At 41.7% G+C, this 18,743-nt stretch overlaps 1 protein-coding gene across 2 annotated transcripts in view; it reads right to left on the bottom strand.

Moving 5' to 3' along the window:
- MACO1 (macoilin 1) overlaps nucleotides 1-18,642 on the bottom strand; it is a 28,607-nt gene extending 9,965 nt beyond the window's left edge. Inside the window, exons 1-7 of one of the 2 annotated variants that reach the window (XM_083810119.1) lie at nucleotides 13,575-13,656; nucleotides 10,507-10,552; nucleotides 8,540-8,681; nucleotides 7,729-7,855; nucleotides 5,615-5,738; nucleotides 3,222-3,400; nucleotides 2,271-2,766 (exon numbers count right to left, since the gene is read on the bottom strand). In XM_083810119.1, coding sequence (XP_083666245.1) covers nucleotides 2,271-2,766; nucleotides 3,222-3,400; nucleotides 5,615-5,738; nucleotides 7,729-7,855; nucleotides 8,540-8,681; nucleotides 10,507-10,552; nucleotides 13,575-13,641 — 1,181 coding nt within the window. In that variant the 5' untranslated portion in view covers nucleotides 13,642-13,656. Of the gene's footprint in view, nucleotides 1-2,270; nucleotides 2,767-3,221; nucleotides 3,401-5,614; nucleotides 5,739-7,728; nucleotides 7,856-8,539; nucleotides 8,682-10,506; nucleotides 10,553-13,574; nucleotides 13,657-18,355 lie in introns of those variants that run through there. The other variant, XM_083810120.1, reaches the window with a different exon arrangement.
- Between the last annotated feature and the right edge of the window lie 101 nt (nucleotides 18,643-18,743).

The following is an 18,743-nucleotide window of genomic DNA, read 5'->3' as shown; positions in this document are numbered from 1 at the left end:
GGGAAGCATGCAAGACTGTCTTGTTCTAAATATATATATATACAAATAAAAATAAAAACCACCAAAACAAACAAAACTAACACACACAACTGACACGATCTTCACTGTCTCAAACTAACTCCTGTCAATCCTGAGTCCCTAGCAGTTATAAGGCATTCTTTACATTTAATATTGGTTCGTTAGCTCAGGGAAATCATTTGTAAACAAAAAAGGGAAAGCAGCTTGGCTCTGACATCCTGCTGTGAGTCTGCTGGACAAGAAGTTATAAAAAGTATCTTTATTTGGAAGTTGAGCAGATCTGATTTTGAAGTCAGACACAAATGCAGGACTTTACATTGTCCTTTTCAGAGTACAGCCTTGATGCAAAGCAAAAGTTGAATAACAGGAATGAGCAATACCACTGGAAGTGGATAGGATGATAGTAACACCTCATCAACTGATAAGCTAAAAAAAAAATAAACATGAATTTAAAATTCAGTGTGAGGAGTAATACAAAGGACCACATATCACACAGAAACAAGTGACAAAAAAAAAAAAAGTGAAGTAGTTTAATTCACTTTCAGGGCTAAGTAAGGCTATGTTGCATAAAGGTACTTTCTGAGAACACTGATCGCGTACCCTGTCCCTACACCGGGAATTAGAGGAGCTAATATTCTGTAAGGGCATAATCTAGTCTACTGAATTCTCATTTCTGCATTAGAAATCTCCCTTTGGACAATTACAATGACCATGTGGTCTAATCTCACATTCGATGAACAGCATATAAAAATCTCAATATGCAATTTAAAACCTAAACCACATGAGATTTAAATCTCATTCTTTACCATAGCTACATGGGACAAAATTCTTGAATGGCAGGTCTTTCTATAAAGTGATTCCCTCCTCTTTTCTCAGGACTTTTTAACAATGTTTCAGACTGCAGCAACGCTGAACTGATCATTCTCTTCTTCAGTGAGCAAGTAAGCCATGTAAAAAGTACAGAGATGCCATCTGAAACTGACGGCATACAAATACAGCAGTCCTGTACACATTCACTTAGATACAGCCTTGCTGAAGACAAAGCCATCTGCATCCCATTAATCTTGACTGAATTTGGGTCATAGATGAGATTGACTAGCTTATTCCTTATTTACTTTATACGAGTTTTCAACAGACATTAATATGAAATAGTTTGGCTCTTTAATTGGCAGAAATATGCCAATCGGTGGTAGAGCGATCATCAGAAAACAGTATTTTCATTGAAATAACTGTATTCACATAGCACAAATCCTCAGAGACAGACCAGAGTCAAAAGTCCAAAGGTACCAGCAGGGAAAGTGAACCTAATCTGCCAATTGAGTTAACCACCAAGGATCTGTTGACCAAAGCGTTTTCAGCACATGAGAAGACGAAAAAGAGACAGAGGTCAGGAATGACAGAAAAGCATGCAACTGTGCAACAGCTTTGTTCTGACATAGCTCTATCCTATTTTGAACACTTTACACATTATGTCTTTCTTACAAGTATTTGTTTTACAAAAAATGACAACACTGTCTCAGGACTTATGTGCTCTATGTTCTTAGCTGCACGTCACAAATACATCTTTATTTACATATGCTTATCTGGAGTTTAAAGATGGGATTTCGCCAATCTTCATAGTTTACAAGGCAGCTAAATGAAATCTCTATGATGTGTATTTAAACCAGTATGTTATCAGGTATGCAAACAGGAAACTTCAGTTAATGCTCCAAGGAGTCACAGAGTAGCTGATACTTTGCACCTGTACTTGTGAAATGAAGATGAAACCAAAAGCCAAACACTTCGGAGGGGTAAAATGGCATCACCACCAAACAAAAAAACACAATTAGTTCAGGCATGAAACCCCACCGAATTCCCTGGAGATGTAAAGGTCACCCCAGGGAACATTTGTCAAGAACACATCCACTGAGCTCTGAAATAATGATTCTCCACGTTTTTCTCACACCTTCTATCAAATGACTGTCACAGATATTAAGACTCACGACACCCTTGTGAGGTAGGCTATTATCATATACTGAGGTAGAAAGTAAGCAATTTGCTCAAGGTTGCACAGCAAACCATAGGCAAAAGTCAGGAACAGAACCCAAGAGGACTAGCTCCTTGTTATCTTAATTCATTCCTAGAAAATTCTGTTTTCTTTACGAGATCATAAATTACATTTTCCAAAGACAAACAATAAAAAAGCATATCCAATGTACTTGCACCCAGAGAGGTTGAAGGAGGCTGTTACAAAATGCTCAAATCAAACTTACCTCACCAATGCATCTGGTTTGCTTAGCTGGTTATTAGGAATACAATTTTCCATTAAGTCCTTATGTGCACTTGGGCTCTTGCTTGGACATTTCTGTTTTTTCTCATTTTTAGTAGATGATGAAGGGATGCTCCCATTAGTTGCACTGTGACTGCGAGGTGAGGAATTCACAACTCCACTAACATTTTTGTAATTTTTGGATGAGGCAGTGCATGAGTCCTCTTTTAAGAGGTTTTCTGTACTTCCTACAAGATCATTATTTAATCTTTTACTATTGATATGGTTTTCCATATATTCAATTTCCTGTATTTTAGAGTCTACAGGTTGCAAAATATTATTATTTATTCCAAGGTTGTGTTTCTTAGCATCCTTGTCCTTCTCTTTTCCCTTTTCTCTATATTCTAGCTCTGGCAACGTTGCAGATACTTTTTTATTGGTTGGAATGCCTCCATTGTGCTGCAAAAGTATTGAGGAATCCATCTCAGATAATCCTTTGGCTGTAATACCAAAATAAAAAAATAGTTAGTTCATTAGAATCAATCAATATTATGACACACAGAAATATATGCAGATGACAATCATTATTAGTCTATTTAGCAAAACAAAACAAAACAATAAAAAACAGAATAGAAGCCATGTGACATTTTCAGATTTTTTTCCACTTTACAGACAGCAAAGAGTAACCTAGACGTTTAATAATAAATAATAATTCTGTCTTCATAGAGCACTGACTACTAGATTGATGTAGTTCCTAGTAAACTAATTAGAGAGAACATAATTCATTTCTACTGCCATTTTAACCACTGCCAAAAGTTTAATTTCTGTCTCCTCTAAATTCACAGTACTTACATCATAACAACATGGACTAGAGAAGCTCTTCTTCAGCAGGCTTTTTTTTTTTTTTTAAATTGCAGGTGATAATAGCAAATATTAAGTAATAAGTACAGTTTACCTTCCTCTGCCTCCCTCTCTTGCCTTTGTAGCATCTGCTGTTCTGGGGGCAGAGCTTGCTGGAGAAGCTGCATGTAGAACTCATTCTCTTTCTGAACTTCTTTTTGTTTTCTTAAACGCATTTTGTAGCTGACATAACTTTTAAAGCCAAAGCCCAAAGTCACAACGGGGTAGCCAATACTAGGAAAAAAGCAACTTTATTATTCAAAATGTAATCATAATAGCAAATAAACCGAAAAGCTGTGAATACATATGGATTACAACTTTTCATAGGAAGCAATATATTAATTTTTTTTTGCTGTACAACAATACATTTTAAAGTGCAGAGATGACATTACCAAGATAAAATTATGGTTTGTTACAGACAGCAATTAACTGTAGCATAGATTAAAAGGTTATAACAATGTAGCTGCATTATGCATAGCAAAGACAGCTCTCAGACAAGTACAAATTACGCATCTTTTAAGGAGATAACAGCCAATAACAACAGAAGTTCCTAAGTTCCCCTAAAGGGACGTTTAATATATATTAAGCTGGGAGATGCATAATAAACATCCAACCAGAAGACTGAAAGGAGAAACTGATTCTTAGTCCCATCCCTTCACACTCGAAATTAAGAACATATATGCCTTTTCCACCACTCTGTAAAGTAGAGACAAAGCAATTGTTTTGCAAAAGACTGCCTCTGCAACAGGCCCTGTACTACCTTCTCACTGCAACACAGGCTGAGAAACAAGAGCTGACAAAGGTGCTGGAACATACAGCTCTGGGGCTACTGCACTGCTGGTGGGGACCAACTCTGTGAGCTAGAGCACCCTTCCGTCACCCAGCCCTGCCACAGCTAGAAGGATCCCTGGAGGTACAGCCTCAATAACCACCTGGCACTGTTGAGGATGACCACAATTAAGACACCTTTTGTGGGCAGCGAATGGCTTTTGAGAATTCCCGGTTTAGAAGACTGCCCTTGAAGACAGAAGCAAACAACTTCTAATCTCTAATTTACTTCTCCCACTTATCTTACTGACAGGTAAGATATGAAAAAAATCCTCACTTTCAGCCAGGCTCTGCTGTTCTATTTGTTTACAAGGATGACAGAAGGGTGGCAGAACTTTGGAATTATTTATACCAGCTTCACCACGTAGAATTAAATATTCTTATTGCTGCAGTTTTCACAAGCTATACAGAATGCCAACAAATCATGCTAGTTTACTTATTAACAGGGGTACTTGAGGAGTGAACAAACATCCCTGCATATAAATACATACATCTCTGGCAAATATTTTAATAAAGCACCATGAATTTGCATTTTGAACACTGAAGGTGTCCTAGATCAGGGCAAAACTCAGATGCAGGTGACTATATTATTGGAGTCTTCTCACTCTTTGCTCAGTATTAGCGTTGTGCAAATTGCATTTCTAAGTATGCTTCCAGAATGCAGGAATCATTTGCACATGCATCTGATATCATCTCTGCAAACGCTTCTTATGTAATACTGGGTAAAGTCAGCTGTAGCTACAACTTTAAAACACTGATGACAATCCGAAATGTTTGCATCCAGCTCAGCAACAGAAAGACCTTTTTTCACAGTTCCTAAACTGCTTTTGTAGCCTGATATAGAATTAACTTAGTGCTTAAGGGACTTGTTGTGCAATGCAGATAATACAAATCAAAATGACAGATGCCTAATTTATTGAAGACTGTATCACAGGGAACTGGACCAAATGACCCCAAGAAAAAACAGAACACATTTTAAACCTAACATGATTGATGTTAAAAACTACGTTAAAAACTTGTGGAGTTAAAAGTGCATTTCTTCTAGATATGGATACTCTGTAGTTATGTCTTCTGCCTGAAGTCACTCTTCAGTTACAAAGAAATACTGTGATAAGTAGGGTTTCTTTGTTTGTTTTGCTTTCTGACAAGACTTTCAAGCTGAAGCTTATTCACCTTCTCTGGTGAATTATGAAATTAGACAGTCATGAGGACCATTATCATTGTAGGGGGACAGAGGAGTGCTTTGTCATAGCAAAAAAAAATTCTTAATGGAATGCATAAATTATCAGTGAACATATTGTTATGCTACTTTTATCATATATTCGTTATCATCTATATAAAATTTGTAAATGAATAGCAAGAATTTTCAAAAAATGCTAGGAATATCCATGCTACAAATTCCCTACAGTTCACAAGAACTGTATTTTCAGAACAACTGCACTTGGTTAGGGTTTACATTTTTCATGGAATATTTAATGACAGCTGCAAGAGGGATGAATTAAACAAACCCTGAACCAAAATAAGAAGCCCTGAATATCAACTTCTCTGGTGAAATAACGGTTAACCAAAAAAAAAAAAAAAGAAAAAAAGAAAAAAAGGAGAAAAAAAAATACAACTTACCAGTGTGCTGCAAATGGACGACAAAGATCTACATGGAAGTTTTTTAAATCTTTAAATCTAATTGCCGCTTCAATATAAACGAAAAGTATCCACAGTGATACTGTTGGTAAACACACACCCCTCTCTATTGAGAGGATGGGGGGAAAAAGAGGAACACCTTAGTAACATTACAAGCAGCAGATGTTTCAAAGTTATTTTTAAAAGATTCCAAAAGTCAAGGAAAATTTTCAGACATATATAAATAGAACTGTAAGAGGTTTTTTTTGCATAATAAGATATCTAAGACGTCTTTATTTTAAAACAATTCTAAACTTTTGTCTCCTTATCTTGCTTTATTACTTTTGCAAGTCACCAGTGAAAAATAACAGATGTACAGCTAATGAAATAGCTTGGCACAACACTGTATACAGACAAGGAACACAAATGGAAGAATCTGCAGAAGATGAGGTAATGTTACAGCTTATGATCTTTGAGTCAGAAGTGGTATGCTTGGACTACTTTTGCACTCCAAGTTAGGTATAGCTTAGTACCAGCAGCGAGCAAGTCAGCTGAGAAAACAGGAGTGAGGAAGCATGGTACTGGTTACTCCATAAACAGCAACGCAGACAACAGTATCCGACTCAGACCTCTACATCACAGAGACACTGAGGACACTATTGATTTCTGGATTTCTCTCTCTAGCACTACTGGTAACAACACAGAACAGTAGCCAAAGCTAAGGCTGTAGTCCTCTTGGCCAATGGAAACCACCACTGTTGCCTGTAATATACCCACTATAAAATTCAACAATTCAATTCCACTTGCATGCCACAAGCTTCAGAAAAATAAATGAAGTCTTTGACTATGCACTGATATCAACGTACTTTGTACTTATTTGGAAACAAGTCTCAAATGCGAAACTAAGAGTATTTGTTTGAGGACCTGATGCTTTGGTCTCTCTTGAATAGCCTTCTACACAAGTTAGAAACCCATAGTAAAAACTCTCAGCTAAACAGGACTGAATGTTTCAACTAGGTAGACCTACCACCTAAAAAGATCATAACTTCATTAAAAAAGAAGAGCAAATCCCCCTTAACTTAGATGAGCATTGAAAAAGATTAATTCCTAAGGTTGAAGCAAAGTATTAAAAGAGCTAAATAGCTAGAGTTAGAACTGCCCCGCCAGGTTTTTCCCTTATGGTTTCTAAACATCTGCTCTGAGAACAACTTCAGATAACATTTTAATGTCTTAATATAACCCTAAAAATAACTCCAGGGTTGGTTTTGTTGTTGTTGTTTAAAGAAAATTTATTTTATATTGGACAGCAACTGGTTCACAGTCTCTCCCACTAGCTCCCATGCTGTCATTATTATAAATGACTAACTTGTCAAAAAGATGACTGCTTTCACCAGTAAGCTGAGCAATGATCCATGCTATCCTGCAATTTTTTTTGACCAAGGAAAGACAGATACATAACTCACTTCAAGTACTAACACTCATGTAAACTAAACCATCTCCCAAACCCAACTGCTGCGCCAGAACTCCAGGATTTCTAAAAACAAACAACAACAACCCTAGGGATGAAATAAAAAAAGGCAGGGAAGAAAATTTCTCCATGTGTCTCAGACAGTTGGAGCAACCATTATCACAACTGCAGTAAAAGTTAATAACAAAATCGGTATTAGAAGCCTTTGTGATCTGAAGCTGAAACCACATGGCACGAAGATTTGATAAGAATTGAAAATGTGGTAATATTCCAACCAAACAGCATGTTAGTCAAATAAAGGAAAGAGTATTATGTCATTTCACAAATTTTTTGCATTTGATCAGTATTTGTAGAGTTGCTACAGAAGTGTTTTGAAGTTGGAAAAATATATTAATTTTTTATTGGTCTGGAATTCCTGCTTCTATACCATCACCTCCATCAGTCAGTCATTAAATGACTTCTACAAGATGCACCCAGAGAAGTATCAATTGCAAATACACATACTAAAGATAACAACACCAACAAAATTACTATAACGAAAGTACATTAAAGCAAATGTGTTAACAAATAGAAGAGTTTCCACATGCTACTAAAGATTGTAAGATATATATTCAAATTAGTAAATTTTAGTTAAAGAATAGTGACCTACCTGTGTGCCAGACATACTGTACCCATACATACGTGCTGGCAGCAAAAAACAGCCATTGTATTGGTATGAAGAGCAGACATATTATATTTGATGTGAATGCTACACAGACAAAAAATACTGAAAAGGCCTAAAAGAAAGGAAGGGTAGGGGAGAAGAATAGTGTTTCAGTTTATTCCAGCAAACATCAGTTTATTTTTTAATGGTGACACCACAGTGATTTCAACATGGAAACACTAGTGTTGTTTATAACTGGGGTAAAGAAGTGGAGCAGTCTAGGTGATGAAAATACAAATTATCCAATGAAAGGACAACATGTACAACTCAAGAATACTTGTTTCCTGCCTGCTCTTCCAACAAGTCTCCGAACAGCTATATTTATACCTTATTACTTTGTTTGAAGACTATAATTTACAACTGTTCATGTAGTATTATCATTACTATAACCTCCTGGCAAAATATTAAATTAAAAAAAAAAAAATCAAAATCAGCAGTGTCATTTACTCTCTGAAAGTAGTAAGTATTTAAAAAGACTTTTGTATTCTATTAAAGAAAATCTGTTATACAGAGATCTCAATAAATTCATTGATCCCAGATATTCAAACAATATTTGCCTATAGCAAATACTTTGATAGCTATGTATTTCACTTGCCACAGATTAAATAGGAAGTCTGAGAGAGACAAGACTGGAGCACAGATCATTTAGTCACTCGAAAATTCCCCTTCTTGTGAAAGTGATCAAAAGTGCTAATAAGTTAGTTGTGTAACATGGAATTTACCCTGAAACATCACAGTAATTCTATGTTATACTTACCAAACCTTGGTATCTGAAGGAATCATAAACACTCCTGATGAAGAGCCAGAATGGCCACAGATACTCAAATCTGAACTCCAGGACAAAATCTGCTAGCAGTACGAGTGCCCACACTACTAGGAACTTCAGATACAGAAAGGTACTGTAAAGCAAAAGAAAAGTAATTTCAATCAGCATTTCAATAGAAAGAATAAAACAAATTAACTTTTTAAAAAATTAAATGTTCAGGAATAAAAACTGTAGGCAACTGCAATAGAGGTAAGAAAATTTCATTCAAAACTACTTTACAAAACAGGTAGCTTTATTACATTAAAATTGAGCCCAGTCTAACAAAGTTATTTATATTTTTATTTTAGAAGAGCCTTTATAGAAGGCTTGTTGCTCTTACAAGACATTCAGCGACAACCTCTCTTTAGCTTTGCACTGTATTTTTACAAAGAAATCTTGCAAATAGGTATGCTGTCACAGCTGAAACACTTCTTTCAGTTCGCAGTCTCTTGTACCTGGAGCTTAGAAGTTTCTGTATTCCCCTCCTCAGACTACTCATTTTCCACATTTAACATAAACTGCAGTATCAACAAATTTAGGTATAATTTAAACCTATAGCTATAGCAGTGAATTGTCAAAGGTTTATATATGACAATATCCATATTCAAGTAGATAGATCCATTTAAAAAAAATGGAGGCACATGAGTCTTGAGACCACCTTTTTTTTTTTTTTAAATTATTTTAAAGCTACGCTCCCTTATTCTTAGTCCGTGATTTTGAACCATTAATGATCCATCTTGGCTACAGAGGTCAAATTATTTTGAGATAATCACTAATACAGGAGCACTTGAGGGATAAGCCCAATCTGTTCTGCTACAAAGGAGCAAGCAAAAACCCTTTTCCACCAAAGCCCAGCACCCAGAGACCTAGTATATCACTGCAGTTCATCAAAAAGCATTCTTCTTGCACTACATTGGCTCATAACAAAGTTATTTCTGTTTTGTTTTTTATATATATATATACATATATTTAAAATTAAGGACAGTTTTTCCTTTAAGTAACGTATTTTTCCTTCTGTATCACACTTCCAACATAACCAGTAGGACTTTGCCCTGGGACAGTTATTGATATGTTGCCAAGAGTTAGCACACGCTATGCCAGGTAGGGTCCATGAAGTGCGCAGAAATTTGACATGGCTTTTTTAGGAAGGAATTCAGAGCATCAGAGAAGATACACAATAGGGGACTTCCATGAAAAGTGTTCTCCACCTCCCATCAGATCAGGTAGAACAACCGGCTCGATGCACTTAAGATAAGGTTTCATCTCAAGATGATGAAGGAAAACACAGAAAAGAAAAGCTATTATCACTTAAACTTTTTTTTTTTTTTAAGTTTATTTTTACTGGTCTTATTGCTAAACTGTTGCACGTATTTTTGCTCCGTGCACAATGTAGAGCTATTCTGAATGTCTCTCCTTAGGAAACTTTTAATAAGATCCAGTCCTCTCTGTATTTCACAAACCTTTCCAATCCTTCAAATGATAGTGACGAAGTTTCAAACTCATACAACTGATTTGATTTTTGCAAGAAGTTGCAATTTATTTTTCATCTGCCAAAACCAAGGAAATTATTGCAAATCGTCAAAGATTAACTGTGTGTGCCTGAAAAAGACATTTATCAACTGACCCGGCCTTACCTCTTTACCCAACAAAAAAAGCTTTTGCTTAGCAATTCTCACTTACTGTATGCCATCAAGCTGTCCCCCAAAGAGCCCAATTCCGAGGTTTTCACTGTGACTAGAGCCCCTGAGAAGAAATTCTGAGGTGGAACTAAATATATGCTATAATAATACATAAATGTTCTCTGGTGTACTTGCAAGTACACACTTTAAATTTGTACTAATTCTTAACGACAGAGTCTAGAGAAAATGCATTTCGGAAGTCTAGGAGACAAAAAGTACATATTCCTACACTTAACCCACCTCTGCCCCCCCTTTTTGAAGGTGTTTTCTCCATTTATAGTGGAACCTGCAAAACAATACATCTGGAGCTTAACGTAATGGGATTGAAACACATACGCAAACAAGTTAAAGTGCTTCCTGTAGCCTCTTTAATGGCAAAGAAATTAATGACATGAACACCTAGAAAAGTAAGACTCTGCTTTTTTCAGTGTTCACAGAACCGGTCCCAGCCATTTAGCCGAAAACTGCTCTTGTAGAGGAGTGAAACTACATGAAACTACAACAGAAGTGTGTATGAGAGCAACAGCAAAAAAGCCCGTCACGGTGGGCTGTGCTTGCATGCACTGCAGTCCTCTGCCCAGCCAACGCTCCGGGTCCGGCTGCGCTGTGGCTTAACCCCGCAGCACCGCACCCCTCAGCACCGCAGCGCACCTCGCAGCGCCTCGCAGTGCCGCACCGCACCGGCTACTGGGAGGAAAACGAGCTCTGTCCCGGTTCGGAAGCGGGACAGAGGCATCTCGAAAAAGCTGCTGCATTCACAGCACCTCAGAGAACGCTTGGACATGAACGGTGGCAGGCGTTCGGGTGCGCGCTCACGGCTGTGCTCGTTTTGACCACGCTATTGAATCGTCCGTGTGCAGCTCTGAGATTTGAGAACAAATCTAAAGGCATCTCATCTAGGTAATCACCATTTTGTCTGTTTAGCTGGAAAAGCAGCTGTGTAGGCACTTTCTCCTGGGTTCAAGTTATGGCTATTGTATATTTTTCTGCCACTGAAATCCGTAGAGACTATATTTTTCTTAGCAAAACAGAATTGTCGGAACTAATTCTTTTCAACTGTTAAGCGCCAATCCAAGTTAAAGCATGTGCTGAATAAGAGTTCTGTAAGACAACTGTTACAGTTACATTCAATTCACATCAAATCCGAAGGCCACCCTGACGTTCCCCCCGCTTCAAAGTGGAAGTGTAACAATTCAATACTTGTAATAAGGCTTGCCCAACAATACTAAAGATCCTGCTTCTCAGTCACCTGAAGGTCTCAAAAGCAATTAAGAGTTTCATGAGAATAAGACTAAGACACGTGAAAGTTTTTTCCTTTTATAAAAAACTTCATCCACTTCTGTTGATCTCAACAACAAAGCTCACTGTTGTGCAATATGTTCTATCTACGTCTTCAACTGCACGAGCCTGCGTGTAGACATACACACTAAAATATTTTAAAGGGACTGCACTCAGACTACTCGAGTGATTCCTGAAAACAAGGCATGCTGCTCGCCCCCGTCCATCTAGAGGACTGCATCCACGTCAGACTGCAGCCCAGAACTCATCCCTAGCTTTAAAACTGGTACTGGTGGCAGGCCACAGGCGTCAGCTCCCTGCTCCAAGTGGACCAGCTCCGCGAACCGTGCTGAGCTTCTGCACTGCCAGTTACACCGCCAGGTTAAAACCAACTCGGGTGTCTCTGCGGCACACTGGGGGCTGCAGGTGGCAGCGACTCTTAGGAGGAGGAAGAAAGGAGCAAAAATCTCGACTTCCCTTCTTCTATAAAGGGCTGGTGCACACCAAGACTTGCTGTTACTGACAAGCACATAGTTTAAAGGTTAATTTACAAGTGCTTAGTGAAAAGCCCCCCCCTCTGGTGAACACTTAAATTAGTGATAGCCCAAAAACGTCCAACAAGAATGTAACCCTAAAGAAAAACATGTAACAGAGCTCTCATTTTGACAGGCTAATCACTCTTCTGCTCTTTTGCTTAATATGACAGACCCTTCAAATACGATTGCATGAGTAAAAGACGAACAATCCAGCCATAGCCCTCTTCCCTTTCTCTGCTTTCTACTAGCCACTTCTACTTCATCTTTGCTCTTCAGTCTCCCGATTCCTTCCAGACACCGTTTCTCCCTTCTCTGCTTTTCTACTGGCATGTAGTCACTGTCCCCAGTGTGCCTCCCCTCCAACACGCCCATCCTACTACCCTGCCAGCCGGTACTCCTTTGGAATCCAGCACCAGCCGTTTAGTGCCTGTGAACCTCGGATATTCATTGATCTTTCTGGGCACATCCACACATTTTTCCAATTTTTATAGCTGCTGTGTCAGTATCCTCACTTAGAGGCAACATTTATTAGGTAGTGGTGCCTTCTAACCTCACGAGCCCGCACGCTACTAGGAAGGTTCAGACATATTCCGTGATGCCAATTCTAGTTCCGAGTTCGTTCTCAATACAGGGGGAGGAAGGTTGTATGCCTAAATTGGTTGCAAAGAAATGCCTAAAATCTGGGTGATTAATTTTCTGACACGTCAAAAAAGCTGATTTCAGTGATCTGTCTGAGGCTTGAGGACAAGGCTTCCCCTATAAAACTAGCATATTGTACCTAATCTTGTAGGGTAACACAAGATGGGTGCTAAGGGGGAAGGATGAACACATTCATGAGAAGAACAGGGTACTGAACTGGAAGGAGCAGTGGTTACAGTACTGCAAATTCCAAGAAAGGTCAATTCTCCCTCTTTGAATTTTCAAATAACTATTTTTCCGCCTTACTTTTCCTCCATCCTCCCCACTCAAGTGCCAGATGGCATTTCCTCTTTATTTTTTTTTTCCATTCTTCTTGTTCTTTCCTCTTTTTACTACCCCATAGAATCAGATACTGTTCTTGCTGTAATGTAAAAGCATTAAAAAAACAAAACAAAACAATGGAAGTAAAAATAATTAGGAAGCCCAAATCCAAACTGATAGCAAATGAAGCCTCTGTTCTATCCCACTATTATCAGAAGCCCCGCCCCACACACTGAAAAGTGAATCCCAGCTGAGCTGATGGCATACTTCATTTTGCAGGCTGACTCACGATATAATTACAATGGAGTAGACTGCATCTTGAGACCGGCAGGACACTGAATGCAGAGGTAGACTTTGCAAAGGTGAAGTTTAACACACATATGAAATTACCAAACGGTCAGCAACCACAGTCTCAGGGTTATCTATCCAGTGCCAGACAGAACATTTGGGATGCTTGGGATGTTTACTGAATATCCACCATAGGAGACGTTCAAGACCACCTAAGGAACCTCAATGTGCACAAGTTGATCAAACCTGATGAGATGCATCCGCTGGTCGTGAGCAAACTGGCCGATGTAGTTGCTAAGCCACTGCCCGTCATATTTGAGAAGTTGTGGCGGTCCCGTGAAGTTCCCAGTGACTGGAAAACAGGAAACACCACCCCCATTTTGAAAAGGGAAAAAGAGAAGACCCGGGGAACTACAGGCCAGTCAGTCTCACCTCTGTGCTGGGCAAGATCATGGAGCAGATCCTCCTAGAAACAATGCTAAGGCACATGGAAAATATGGATGTGACCGGTGACAGCCAACATGGCCTCGCTAAGGGCAGATCATGCCTGACAGATCTGGTGGCCTTCTGCGATGGGGTTACTGCACTGTGGATAAGGGGAGAGCAACTGACATCATCTACCTGGACTCGTGCAAAGCATTTGACACCGGCCCCCATAATATCCTTTGTCTCTAAATTGTAGAGCCACAATTGGATGGATGGACAACTCAGCGGGTAAGGAGCTGGCTGGATGGTCACACTCAAAGAGTTGCGGTCAACGGCTTGGTGGCCAGGTAGAGACCAGTAACAAGTGGTGTTCCTCAGGGGTTGGCACTGGACTGGCACGGTTTAACATCTCTGTCAGCTACATGCCAGAGGGATCGAGTGCACCCTCAGCAGGTTTTGCTGATGACACCGAGCTGTGGTGCAGTCAGCATCCTGACGGAAGGGATGCCATCCACAGGGACCTCGACAGGCTCCACAGGCGGGCCTGCGCGAACCTCATGAGGTTCAACAAGGCGAAGTGCAAGGTCCTGCATCTGCGTTGGGGCAATCCCGAGCACAAATACAGGCTGGATGGAGAATGGATTGAGAGCAGCCCTGAGGAGAAGGACTTGGGGGTGTTGGGTCATAAAAAAATGAGTTGGCAGTGTGAGCTTGCAGCCCAGAAAGCCTACCGTATCCTGGGCTGCATCAAAAGAAACACGGCCAGCAGGGTGAGGGAGGTGATTCTACCCCTCTGCTCTCGTGAGCGCCCCCGGAGCGCTGTGTTCAGCTCTGTGTCTACCAACATAAAGATGTGGACCTGTTGGAGCAAATCCAGAGGAGGGCCACGAGGATGACCAGAGGGCTAGAGCACTTATCCTACGAAGAAAGGCTGAGAGAGTTGGGATTGTTTAGCCTACAGAAGAGAAAGCTCCAGGGAGACCTTGTAGCAGCCTTCCAGTACCTATAGAAAAGCTGGGGAGGAATTCTTTGACAGGGTACATAGCGATAGGATAAGGGGTAATGGTTTTAAAATAAGAGGGTAGGTTTAGATTAGATATAAGGAAGAAACTCTTCACTATGAGGGCAGCGAGGCCCTGTCCCAGGCTACCCAGAGAAGCTGTGGCTGCCCCACACCTGGCAGTGCCCAAAGCCAGGCTGGAGGGGGCTAGGGGCAGCCTGGGCTGGTGGGAGGTGTCCCTGCCCACATTGGAACTAGATGGTCTTTCAGGTCCTTCCAACCCAAACCATTCTATAATTCTGTTATGAATACCAGTGGAGATTTTCAAAGGAAAAAGCATTATACATATGTGTGTGTTTACATCCACGCGCAAGTATCATTAGTGGATAGAAAAGTAGTACAGAATGAGCACGGCACGTATGCAAGAGGGAAAACATGACTGCTGGAACGTGGTATGCATACTGGAAACTATTATGCAAAACATTGCCAAGCAAATTTTTTAAAAGGAAAGAATCCCAGGAAGTCTCCCCAACTACTTACTCAGTATCTTGATACAGTACAGAACACATGAATCACTGAACCATGGAAATGTAAGTGTTGGTAGAGAAAACAGAAAACTCTTTTCAGTAATTCTGGAAGCAAGTGTAATAGACTGGCTGAACCACAGGTATATAATCAGCAATCAGTACTGTAGTACTGAAACAAGAGAAGCTATTAGCCCACTATGGTAACTCAGCTGAAAACACCAGTCCAGAACATACGAAATAAATCAAGAGGTCCTGCAGCATGCATGGAATGAAAGTTACTGGCAGAAGGAAGCCATAACACAGGTACCATTAAGGTTTACACAACAGAATACATTTAAACGTAAACTAACTTAAATTCAGTTCTCAAGTCTAAAGTCATAAAGGTAGTGCTGTTTGTTTGTTACGGACCTCAGGGGCAGTTTAGGAATAACTTTTTTTTTAATAAGCTTTCTATATGAGGGGGGAAAAAAAGTGCCAGAATAGATCAGTAGGAAGAATCACTATGGGTTTAAAAAAGCCTAAGAAGAGGCCACAGTTAGTAGTGAACTGTTTTTCCTTACAGTTTATTTATCTGTTGGCAGAATCCAAAATTAAGTCCTTGGAAATAAGCTGTATCAGAAGTTAGGTAGTATACAGAACCACATGAGTATCTTAGCAAAGACATCCCGATATCAAGAAATGCCACCCCATTAGATGCTATTAGATGCCCGGGGGCATGAACTGCCCTTATCCCATCAGCGGGTATCTCAGTAACCACTGGGAGATTACAGATACGTACACATTCTCCTATGCATTCACTTGGCTGCCAGCCCAGGTAATGCCTGTGACAAAAAGCAACATACACAGGGCTAAAAAAAATCCTAACACTAAAGGAACATAGAGCATTTAAAGACTACAGTCTGAAAATCCACGACACATAGCAGAAGTCAGCTGATGTGGAAGTTAGGCCAACTGCGGGTGGAACTGCTCTCAAAACTTAACCAGCTACAAAATTGGTACGAACTGCCAACATGACCATGTAGAGACAAAACAAGCAGTAACAAAATAAAGGTGTAGGACTTCAAATAGATCCAGTATGAGGACTGGGAAGACAGAGAAACAAGCGGTAACAAGCAAACATTAATTGCTTAACCGATGACAACCTGCAATGAACACTTCAATTAACAACTGCAGTTTTAATGCGTGAGCAGTGTCAAAGGCATAAAATGTTAGACACTCACACATTATAGAACAATGGCAACAGATAGCTTAAGAAGCACAAAGGCAAATTTTGGAACATGAACTGCGGAAATGAGAGATCTTGTGATCCCTGCCTACCAACCATTTGTTACTTCGGGAGATCTACTGAAGGCACAGTTAGGTTTTAATGCTAATAACGTTCTTTCCGCGGAAAAGTATCACAGTACAGCACGGTGTTCCACCGTACAATGCTACAGTTCTTTAACACTTCTAAATGGCCTAAGTCTTTATCATGGTTGCACATAATATTGTGCAGCTGTTGAAAAATTGATGGAGAAGGTGGAGGTGAGGAATGGAAGATTGTTCACAAATAACTTTGGAAGTCTTTATGAAGGGCTGAGGCCATTAAATTTATGGAGTGAACACTGAGGAAAGTACTTTAAGAACTACAGCTGTATAATTTCAAGTAAGAAAGGCTGTGAGCCCTTAGACAAGCTTGTTTAAAAGGATACAGCAGAAGCTGGTATAAAAGCTACATGAAGGGAGGCAGGATATTCATTTTTCAGTGCAACCCAGAATTTTATGTTTCTGACTCTGTTTTGTGACTAGAAAATATTTTTCTGTCACTTCTTACATCCTGTTACAGATTAACACGTGTAGCGAAGCCTGCCATCAGAATCCTACAGGACAGTTCTCTCATTCCTTCGGCTGCTCCAAAACTCTCCAGCTTTGCAACTCTCTGTTATGTTCGCATGTGTCTACCTGGGACAGTAGTGACTAGCTCTGCACTGAAAGACTGGAACAAGGGAACTGCACAAGGGAACAAGGATGGGAAGATTGGTCTTAATTTAAAAAGCAAACAAAAATCCTACAAGATTCAAGTATCCTAATCATGTTATTTGTTCAGCCTGCCTGCTTTGTTTGTATCACCATGATGCTCCCTACTGATAACTGCATTTACTGGGATTGTATAAACGGACGGTAGTAATTAAGATAAGTTGAGTAAATAGCTATAGTATCTAGAGTAATTTCAATAATTTAGAAATCTATAGGTACATGGAATGCTACCTGTACACAACATCTCTGAATTACGGGCTCAAGTTCCCAGCAGCTGCACGGATAAACCAAACTCAAACCAGAAAGGGGATATCATCCTTACCATAACTTCCAAAAGTCCCCTTGCTATCCTCCACTACAACAAACTCCTCTTTCTTCAGAAACGCGTTATGATTGCACTTGTTACCCAGTTTGCCTTACTCGCTCGGGAAGGCAGAGCTCCCAACCACCACTTTATAACTGCCTGAAACAGGCTCACAAGAAGCCAGCGCTGGGGGCCCTGCGCTGGGTTCCGACGCAGCAAGCTGACAGCCCGCCTTTATTCGGAGACACGCGGGAGGCAGCCCCGTAACGCGAGCGCACGGCTGCCGCTCCGCGCCTCCCGGGCAGGCCGCAGACCCGGCGGGCCCTCACCGCCCGGCGGCTCCCGGCTGCCTCCCGGGCCGCCGCCCGCTTCCGCGGCCGGCGCCGCACCGCCGGGCGCCTCGGGCTGCCCGCGGGGGCCGCCGGCAGGCTCCGGGCCGGCCCGGCGCGGGGCACCGCGGGGGGGGAGCCCCGGGAGGCGAGGGCCCGGCGGGGCGAGGGCCCGCAGCGCAGCCCGCCCCCGAGCCCGGGCCCCCCCGCGGCGCCTCGCCGCTTCCCCCCGGGGCGGCGGCAGGACCCTGGCCAGCAGCTCCGGGCCCCGGCGGGGCGCCACACGGCGGACGGGCGGGGCGGGGGGGGCGGGGCGGGGAGCGGGGGCCCCGCGGCCCGGCGGGGCGGGGCGGGGCGCGGAGCGAGGGGCCCGGGGCGGGGAGCGGGGGGCCCGGGGCGGCGCGCTGCCCCCCGCCGCTCGGTACCTGCCGTAGATGCCCTCGGCGATGCGGTTCCGCTTGAGCGGCCGCCGCAGCTTGCTGCACTCCGCGCTGCGCCGCTTCATCCCGCCGGCCCGGGCCCGGCCCCGCTCACGGCAGCAGCATCCGGCCCCGCGGGGCGCCTCCCTCGCGCGGGGTCGGGGCGGGTTTGGTTTTTTTTTCTTTCCTTTTTTTTTTTTTTTTCCCCTGGAAACAAAGAAATAAAAATAATTCCGGGCCCGGCCCTCCCCGCCGCGTCCCCCCGCGCAGCCGCCCCGCAACGCCCCCGCCTCCCCCGGTGCTGTCCAATTGGAAGGCTGACGGCGTCGGAATGACGGCGCGCCCGGCCAATCGGCAGCGGCGAAAGGCGGACGGACGGCCGAGGAGGCCCATC

The sequence above is a fragment of the Anser anser genome, assembly GCF_964211835.1.
Source record: "Anser anser genome assembly, chromosome: 24".
NCBI classification, from domain to species: Eukaryota; Metazoa; Chordata; class Aves; order Anseriformes; family Anatidae; genus Anser; species Anser anser.
This window is presented reverse-complemented; position numbering and strand designations above follow the sequence as displayed.